At 51.6% G+C, this 10098-nt stretch overlaps 1 protein-coding gene across 1 annotated transcript; it reads right to left on the bottom strand.

The window, feature by feature from the left end:
- On the bottom strand, positions 1 to 8592 carry LOC144127689 (endothelin-converting enzyme 1-like). Its single transcript, XM_077660617.1, has 3 exons — positions 8429 to 8592; positions 5491 to 5665; positions 1 to 1932 (listed from the first exon to the last, which is right to left on the bottom strand). Exons 1-3 carry the CDS (start codon positions 8590 to 8592, stop codon positions 1 to 3), a joined length of 2271 nt encoding a protein of 756 aa, XP_077516743.1.
- Between the last annotated feature and the right edge of the window lie 1506 nt (positions 8593 to 10098).

The following is a 10098-nucleotide window of genomic DNA, read 5'->3' as shown; positions in this document are numbered from 1 at the left end:
TTAAGGGGGAAGCATCCAGCACTTTTTCGATGGGTTCATCGGCGAGTCCTGTGGACAGTCGAACACCCGCGCAAAGTCGGCGCTGTGCCTCACAGGCGTGTTGCACAGCTCCTTTCCACCATTCTCGCCGCACAGTAGGTGGCATCCGAATATGAAGGGAAGCTTCTCCGCCCTGAAATGCGGCGTGTCCATGAACAGTGGATCGCCGTCTGCCGCCTTCGACCTCGCCAGCTCGAAAAGGCGCAAAACGATCCCTGCGCATGCTACGGCGACCTGAAGGTTCGCGTCGACGGGCTTTGATACTTTGCCGAAAAGGCAATCGTGGTTGGCCCGGTAGACCTCGTTGGCTTTTCCACTGCCCTCGATGTAGTCGCAAAGCAGGGCGGCTGCTATTCGCGCGCCGAGGCCGCCGTACCGGATCGCCCAGTGAGCGTCGCTGGCGAATACAGGGAAGAGGAGCTCGGGCATCATAAGGCGAAAGCCTTTGAACTTGACATGGTCGTGTATGCTATGCTTGAGGTAGGGAGCTTCATGTTTATCGACCTTTTTGCCGTGCTTCACCACAAGCATCCAATTTCTGAGCGGGTCATTGGTCATGTCGGGATAGTCTGCGTACCGGGAAAGGTACCCGCCGGGCCGGGATCTCTCCATGACGCCAAAGACAGTTTCGAAATTGCTTCCGTTCGCTGACCGTGTCAGAAGCGAAGAATTTCCGCTAAGTAGCTTGGACAACTCCTTGCGAACGTCTTCTGCCAGTTGCGTTACTTGTTCATAAGGCACGGTTTTCGACCTCAGGAAAAAATGGTTCACGGCGTAACCGAAGATGTCGTAACTGAATGCAAAGCAGTTGCTCTGCACGGCTCTCCTAGCCTCTTCGGCGTTCCCGTAAAAGCTCTCGAGAATGCGAGGTTCAGTGAAGGCGATGAGATTTTCGACGGCAAGTCCTTCAACGATGTCGTTCATAACTGCATCTCCGTATTTTTGGTGCAGCCGGAAAACGGCCGCAAAGTACTTAACGCCCACGATGAGGACTCCTCGGGCGCCGCCGACACTGACACCTCGGTAGCTCTCGTACAGCGAGTTCCACTTCTCCAGCGACACTGTTGGCGTGAACTGGAGGAATGCCGTTGAGTTGGAATATCTCTTCTTGTTCCTCCTATAAGATTCGTTAGAGTAGCGGACGAAGAATTCGGCCATACCTTCAAACTGCTTAGTCAGTTCGCTGAGACGAGAATGATCCGTGCCACCGAAGCTTTCAAACAGAACTTGCACGTGATTAGCCAGTCGCTTTGTCCTGCACATCATGGCGAGCGACATCATTTTTTGATTGAACATCGCCCACTGGCCGAAATACAAGAGGTACGCCGAGGAGTTGGTTTTTACGGTCGTGAGTTGTATGAAGACAGGCATGTTGGCTCGCTCTGACATGAAAAACATCGTACGGAGGAAATCTGGCTCGGGACTGCGTTGCGGCCAGGCAATGCCGGCTCCTTCCAGTGCCTGCTTGACACCGGGTACGTTGGAACTGTTCAGAACGCTTAGACACGCCTGCCAGTAAAGGGCCGCCTTCTGCACGGACGCCTGCTCTTCCTTGGGCACATAGAGAGTTTGAAACTTGGAGGCCACGGTGAGCGCGAAGCTATCCCAGGCTGAAAGGAGCACAGTGTTTCCACTATCGCGAGTGCTAAGCCACGAACCGCAGACGTGCTGGTAGAAGTCGTCGCACGGATTTTCGTCCTCATCCATGGCGTCGCGCAGTAGCTTGGTGTAATTCAGGCAGGACTCCGTCGTGCACACCGTCGCGACAAGGGCCTGCGGTCGCCTGCTTCTGTGCCACATGACGTAGAAGGTGGTGCCGACGAGAGCCATGCAGACGAGGGCCACTGCGACAGTTGCAACGAATCTGGAGGGTGCAGTTCGGGGCGATGTGGCCTGCGTAATACAGAGTGATAGCAGATGTTAAAGGAAACCCCGCGAACACAACAAGGTTCTTTGATGCGCTAGCATTACTGGCCGCGGTGAGCGATTTCAGCGATGTGTGTGCGGCTCTTCTGTTACACAAACAGAAAAAAAAATCCCAGAAAAAAAAAGTTTCACGGATCGAATTCGAACCCTGGAATTTCCCATGGGAATAGATAGATAAATTTAATGAAACGAAGGCAGAGAGGTCGGCCAGAAAGATTGAGATCTGGCCTCGTACACTCTGCGCTGGGGAATGGGAAGAGGAGAAGAAAGAGGGTCGTGATGGGTGACGATGTGGTGAGTAGGGAGATGAGAGTATGCGCATGCACTGTATGCCTCGACAACCGCAAGTCGAGTCCAGTGTCACTAAAAAAAACGTGAAAACGCCGGCACTGTCTGGGCTGCTTGCCAACTCTTCGGCCAAGCGCCTAGCAGTAAGTCCTCAGGGAGTGGCCTGCTGTCCAAACGCTCCAAGGAAGCAGCCAACGTTAGTCTTTGGCGCGCATATACCGGACAAGCCACTAACGCATGTCCCACAGTCTCGGCCATGCCAGAAGCGGAACAGTCCATGGGAAGCGAGTACGGAACCTCATAGGCACCATGGGTTTTTTTTTCTTTGTTGACCTCATCTGCACGATCAGTGCCGTGTTGCTTGGTGGACAGAGGTGAACATAGTCTGTGCGTAAAGGCAGCAGCAGTAAAAAACAAAACAAGAGAAATGGGGGGGGGGGGGGACACTCAAGCTCCACTTTAAGGGTACGACGCGATAACGTAATGGGTTAAATGATGCCCATATACCCAGAAATGCTAATTGTCTACCTTACATTCTATATCCCTGGTAGTCATCATACTCCTCCTGGCACAGTGGTGCAGCGGCTAAGCGATGCGCCACTGCCCTGCGCTGGCAGGTGCTTCCGTGCTCTGGAAGGGCTTGTGCGACCCAGGTTGCTCTTTCCGAGCGACCAGTCATTAATTTAACTGCCACCTGCCACTGTGGTCAGTTTGTGATGACGCCACAAGGTCACGTGACCTGTAGGTAGCCAACCTAGGTTGCTCCTCGCTCACAACGCTGACGACGCCGTATTTTTTTGCACAACGGGAACATTAACGCTATCGCGTTAAAAGCAACAAAAGAAGAAGAATGAGGCGGTGTGAACAATATAGTGGTGGCAGTGTTTCAGCTGAAGTAAAGGTGAATAAAAGCAAGTGTTTGCAATTGCCAACAAAAGTTCGTTTGAAAAATAGCCAAGCAGTCGTTAGTGTGGTCAATTGGTTGCTAGCGCATTCAAACCTTGCTCTTGCAGAGCATGACCTGTCGTTTTTTTTTTTTTAATGAGGAAGGCGATACAACTCAAGTCCGACTAAACCCATGCGCTCCGCCTTTCGCGATAATTAGTTCGATGTGCCCGCTGACAAGGGAGGGGCAAAGTGGAAGAAAGGTATACTGCCAGAAGCCGTACTAAAATCTGCGCATCCTGCCGAGATTTCCTTCGGAGAAAAGCTTATTGCCATCAAGCCATGGGCGCATCGGCACCGCGATAAGATCGGAGACATAATGTCGCGAGTGAAGTGCATGCAGTAGAATGTGCGAAGAAAGGCTAAACGCAGCGTGTTCTAGAAGGCAGCACTGGCGTGCGATGCTTCACGGGCTAACAACATATGTAAGAAAAAAGAACACGGCGACTAACTTAATTCTCAGAGTGGTTGAAGAGCAAGAGTTACCTGATGGTCAGTAATTTTTTGTACTATACAGTCTAGGTGATTTTGGTAGCAAAACCTGGCCGATTGGGGTTCGGCTTCTGAGCTCAAGGACACAGGGTTCGACCACGGCCGCGTTTCGATGTATGCGAAATTCAAAGGAAGACACTCGCGTGATGTGTGATGTTAGCGCACTTTCAAGAGCCCCAGGGGGTTGTAAGTAATCCGGAGCCTTTCACTACGGAACCACTCTTTCCTTTCCTACCACAGACGCAAGCGATCACACTTAGCTAATCTTATTCTGCGGCGTCCACCCCTCGCGATCCGAGAAACTCGCGTGTATCCCAGAATTAAATTGCAATTAATCCTAACCCGCGCTAGGCTATGCCTCTATACAAACTTACGCCTTTCTCCTACGCTGATATGAAACACTGCCTCTTATCTTGCCCCATCTCTCTCACCTCCCCAGACGCGTGGCGGCTTGCCGCTCTGCCATCGGCAGAGTGATACATAAATTAAAAAGCCCACGCGCATTACTGTTTCCTAATTTGCGGCTTAATTTGAAGCTATGTTGTCTGCGACTGAAACTATTTACTCACGGACACCTAAGAAACAACTAAAAGCGAAAGCGAAGCCACCACGCGACTGGCTGAAAGGTACTCCACGCGTTTGTTGATTCCTCCTACTTTCGGAGGTGAGCTAAAGAAATAATAAATAAATGAGGGAGTCGGGATGTTTAATTCAATTTAATAAGGAAGTCGGCCACGCATGACAAAAATTCGAAGTTTGTAACAATGCTAGGAGCGTGCAGGTCGAGTTCCCGTGGCAAAAAGACGAGCTCAGAATCCTCTTTAGTGCACCTTTCAAGATATCTGCAAATATAGGCTCCAGATTTAGAATCAGTGTGTGGCACAATAAAGCGGCGTCTCAGGAATAAATTTGGAAAAGCAAGGTGCAATAATGCCACTTTTGTGGAAGGGCCGCCGCACCCCGACAAAATCAAGAGAAAGTGCGGCCCTTAGTCGAATGTATACAGGGTGTTTCGCAGTATAATCCTCAAGTTGTACCGCTCTTAGGCCTACCTGATACATACTTCGGAGAGCATCCAATCCTGCAGGAGGTACGTTATCCAGGGTTATCCCCGGTGTAGGACCAGGGTTATCCCTGGTCCTACACATTCCACGTGTCTCAAGCGCACTTTGGTCACAATCTTTTTTGGCGAGCAGCTGAACACAGAAGCGCAGTCGGGGTCAAAAGTCTCTGGAACACGTGTTACTCAAACGAAGCCCGTAGCTCTACTATTAGCCTGCAGCTGGGGATCACACTTGTGTAGATGAAAGAACAAAGTTTTCCCTTTCACCTCCGCTAGTGTGGTCTCCAGCCGCCGACTAACAGCAGAGCTATCGGCTTCGTTTGAGTAACACGTGGTCCAGAGGCTTTTGACCCCGACTGTACATAGTCGGTGACGGCGCTCTATGCCGACACCAACAGCGGCCACCATTTACCCCTCATTGCTAATTACCCCAGTGGTATCCCAGCCCTCACACGGCCGCCGCATTAGGATCCGCTCGTCACCAGCCCAGCGCAAGTTCCTGCCTGTGAGCGCGATGCTTGTCGCGAGCTTGTCCTCCAAGCAATCTCTCCTGCGGAGGCTGTGACGAGCACCTCCTCTACCTAGGACGTAAGTTCCCAGTGTGTTAATTTTATGTGACCAGTCCAGCCCCAAAGCTCGTATTATCAAGTGTCTCGGAAACTATCGGTTTAGACCATATTCGCTATAGCATATAGCATATAGCTATAGCTTGCTCTAGCATATAGCAAGGCCCTCACCGCCTCGGCCGGAGCGCTTTCTAAGGGCATCGATGGAGAGTGCGGAGGTTCCGGGTAGACGCGCCCGGAGAATCGCAGGAAGCGCAGGGGCCAGTCGACCGCCCGCGGCGAGGACGGAGGATCGGGTGAAGCTGACCGGCTGTACACGGCAGGGGACAGCGGTGACACCGGCGACCTGTGTGCGAAAACGCAACAGGTGAAGCAATTACTACTGATCCGGAGTTCCCGGGTTCGAACCCGACCGCGGCGGCTGCGTTTTTATGGAGGAAAAACGCTAAGGTGCCCGTGTGCTGTGCGATGTCAGTGCACTTTAAAGATCCCCAGGCGGTCGAAATTATTCCGGAGCCCTCCACTATGGCACCTCTTCTTCCTTTCTTCTTTCACTCCCTCCTTTATCCCTTCCCTTACGGCGCGGTTCAGGTGTCCAACGATATATGAGACAGATACTGCGCCATTTCCTTTCCCCAAAAACCAATTATTATTATTATTATTATTAAGCAATTACTAACACAGAGACATTCTATAGAAGTGGCGGCGCTGTAAGGTTACAGCTGTACGAGACGAGAACGGAAGCGGAACACGAAGACACAAGAGGGGCAGGTCATGTCATCCTAACTGACCCGCTACAGCGTACTCTCTAAAAACCACGCAGCGGTAAAGCGATTAGTTTTCGCAACGGCGAACGAGAACAATGGATTTCTTGGGCTGTGTAGGGGAGCTATGATCGAATATGATCTGCATATTGATAAAGGCTTTCGTACATACTCGTTGCTCTGACGTATCAGCGATAAGTTCCGCCGTCAACAACGTTAAATCCGCCTCGTGCGGTAGAAGCCCATTTGTGGCCATTTTTTCGATGACGCAAGATAGAGTCAAAGACCCATTTTCCAAGCATTCCACCCTGAATAAGCCGAGCACCAGGCCAGGAGAAAGCTTGTACCTATTGTATCACCGGTGGGTACCCGGCGGATACCCGCCGCGGTGGCTCAGTGGTTAGGTTAGGGCGCTCGGCTACTGATCCGGAGTAACCGGGTTCGAACACGACCGCGGCGGCTTAGCGTTTTTATGGAGGCAAAACGCTAAGGCGCCCGTGTGCTGCGCGACGTCAGTGCACGTTAAAGATCCCCAGGTGGTCGAAATTATTCCGGTGCCCACCACTACGGCACCTCTTTCTTCCTTCACTCCCTCCTTTATCCCTTCCCTTACGGCGCGGTTCAGGTGTCCAACAATATATGAGACAGATACTGCGCCATTTTATTTCCCCAAAAACCATTATTATTATTATTATTATTATTATTATTATTATTATTATTATTATTATTATTATTATTATTATTATTATTATTAGTATTTATTATTATTATTATTATTATTATTATTATTATTATTATTATTATTATTATTATTATTATTATTATTATTATTATTATTATTACCCGGCAGCACTGGGGATCGAACCCCGAGCATCCCGCATGAGAGTCGGAGTTCGTCTGCACTCGAAAGTGCCCTGGACTAAATCAGCTAGAGACAGGAGGAAAAAAAAAAAAACTACGCATGCTCCCGCAGTCGCTGCGTAGATCGTTAAACTGAGCAAGAGCTCGGTGTGCAAAGCGCTAGCGCGCTGCTTCCCGTAGTGTCCACGGTGCCGCACTGTGCTCCTTATTTTCGTGCAGTGAGGTCACTTCTATCATGTTCATTCAGCGTACATCGTGATTCAGCAAAAGCTCCCCCGTGCGCCACCTCACTATCGCGGTCACTCGATCCGCGCCACGGTGATCCGCGCTTAGCCGACTCCGACGTGATACGACGTGAGAGCCCACAACACCATCCCGTGGCGGCGCCGAGAACTAGTTGGTGTACTGCTCCCGCGAAACGTGTTAAGGGGTCACGCTTGTGTACCCGCCGCGGTGGTTCAGTGGTTAGGGCGCTCGGGTTCGAACCCGACCGCGGCGGCTGCGTTTTTATGGAGGAAAAACGCTGAGGCGCCCGTGTGCTGTGCGATGTCAGTGCACGTTAAAGATCCCCAGGTGGTCGAAATTATTCCGGAGCCCTCCACTACGGCACCTCTATCTTCCTTTCTTCTTTCACTCCCTCCTTTATCCCTTCCCTTACGGCGCGGTTCAGGTGCCCAACGATACATGAGACAGATACTGCGCCATTTCCTTTCCCCCAAAAAACCAATTATTATTATTATTATTATTATTAATATTATTATTATTATTATTATTATTATTATTATTATTATTATTATCACGCTTGTGTCCGTAGAAGCTCCCGTTAAAGATCTTTCGCTCTAAAACGAATGGGCCTTTTGTGCTACCTGGTTCGTTGGGAAGGAGGATGGCATGCAGCCAGGATTTTTATTGCGAAAGCAATACTACGCCAGGCCTGACCGCTCGTCGCGTGTGCCGTGGCCCCCAAGCCGGCGCCGCGCCTAACAGGTGGTCTCTCCGTTGATAGGACGACCTCCTCGCCTTGCGCTCGCTCCGTGGAGGCTTCACTGGGATATATAGCGGTGCGCTACACGTTGGTTGATCAGTGTCGCCACGGAAGTTGCCGACGAAGAGTCTATATCTGAATCTAGTTGCTCTACTGCTTCGGAACAGTTCAATCCTAAGGCGAAAGCTAAGCAAACTAGGGAGAATGAGAGAAAGAGGTTGCAACGTTCCCAGGAAACAGAGGAACAACGAGAAGAACGATTGCGAACACGAGAAGCCGAAGCAACTAAGCGAGCTTTCGCAATTCAACCAGGTTTAACCAGAGCTAAACCACCGCCAATTTTTTTCTTTTTTTTTCGGGAGGGGTCCAAGGCGATTTCTTCTAGCGGGGGAAAGGGGGGGGGGTTGAGGGGATGCTGGCAGAACAGCAGAGTGGGGAGATGGGTGAACTTGATTTCGGTGCGCCCGGGGCCCCCTTACGGCCCCCCTCAGATACTTGCCTGGAAGCAGCATTTTCTTTGTCGAAGACGACCCTTGTGCGGGGCTTCTTCCTTTTGCCGTGGTGGGGGCTCCGCAGCGGGTCGTGCGCTCGGTGCGAGTGCGACGACTTGTGGGGCAACCTTGGGGATCTTGGAGATGGACGACTCTTGCCCGCGTCCGCCATGGCTGTCCGACCTTTTCTTCTTTTCGCGATTGGCTCGTCGTCGTCTTCTCAAGCCTGGGAGCTGAGCACGAACCTCACAAAAGATAACCTCCCACAACAGCTCACCATGCCAGGGACTGAGAACACATGAAGTGGTCGTACGGTTAAACGGACCATGAAACGGTTCTGAAGATTGCTGATGAATTCGTTCAAATGCGTAGAACAAATGTTTTCGACCATTCTCACCAAGCATCAATCTTTGGAACAAAGTCGGCGATTTACTCTTAATTCTCGAAAACACGTGCGCCGATCGTTTACCGCGTGCGAGGTTCACACGAAGCAGAAGTCCGCCCCTCTCGAACGGGGATCAGCGCAAACGTCACCACCGGGCGCCGGTGTGGGTGCTCCAGGCCTCAAACCAGGAGGAGCGGAGGCTTGGCTCTGACGTCATGCCACGTCACGTTTCGCAACTATCGAATCACGTGACTCGCTGCATCTCGCCACAGCTGCGTACGCGGAGCCGACGGCACTCTAGCAACTGCCGGAAATCGCGTGAAGCGCTCTTCGCTATATATAAGTGTCTGGCGTGTGCTTACCTTCACACAGTCATGGATGAGCAACGTGCCTGAACTAGTGCTTCGACGATGTATCGTCGCCGCCATGCGGAATCTGATGGTCTTTACGATATGGAAAAGCGTCAGACTGGATAACCATGCTTAACAGAGCTTTGATGATGATGATGGTGGATTTTTATGGCGCAAGGGCATCTATGGCCAAAGAGCGCCATGGCACGAGGTATTTTTTCAAATTCTCAAGGTGGGGTCGAAGACCCATTTCCCAAGCATTTCACCCTGAATAAGCCGAGCACCAGACCAGGGGAAAGCTTGTACCCATTGTATCACCGGTGGGTAACCGGCGGCACTGGGGATCGAGCCCCGCACCTCCCGCATGCATGGCGGATGCTCAACCACTTGACCACCGCTGCGGTTTAACAGAGCTTTCGCTCGTCTTACTAGTTCAGCCGGGTTGAACCACAGCTGTTTTTTTTTTCCGTTGCGCATCCACCACGGCATAAAGATATTGTTCGTACAGTGCACTTTGTGAGGCGTTTATTAACAACGTTCTGTGATGAGTGTTGCATTTGGGTTGCAAGCCCCAAGGGTAGCGTTGGCCTGGCGCAAAGCTGGAAACATCCGAAGGTCCCGGCAAAGGATGAGTCGACTGGCAACAGAACAACTTGTTTATTCTGGCATCGCAAAAGAGCAGCCGGTCAGGGCGACCACGTTACTCGCAGGAAGAAATCGAAGTCTCTCTCGGCGTCCGGGGCAGCGGCGTTTTATACGCTCGGAGTCGAGGGCAAGAGGGAACGGCTTGGGAAGAGTCATCCGATACGGCGACGCTTGAACATGTCCAGACGTGACGGGCGCGTCCGCCAGGCCGGCGCCGGTCAGACCTCCTCGCCTCCCAGTTGGGGAGCTCCTCTCCCCGGCTGCCGCGCTTTGACAAGCGTGGGCAAAACATGCACAC

Source organism: Amblyomma americanum, chromosome 4 (assembly GCF_052857255.1).
Source record: "Amblyomma americanum isolate KBUSLIRL-KWMA chromosome 4, ASM5285725v1, whole genome shotgun sequence".
Lineage (NCBI taxonomy): Eukaryota > Metazoa > Arthropoda > Arachnida > Ixodida > Ixodidae > Amblyomma > Amblyomma americanum.
This window is presented reverse-complemented; position numbering and strand designations above follow the sequence as displayed.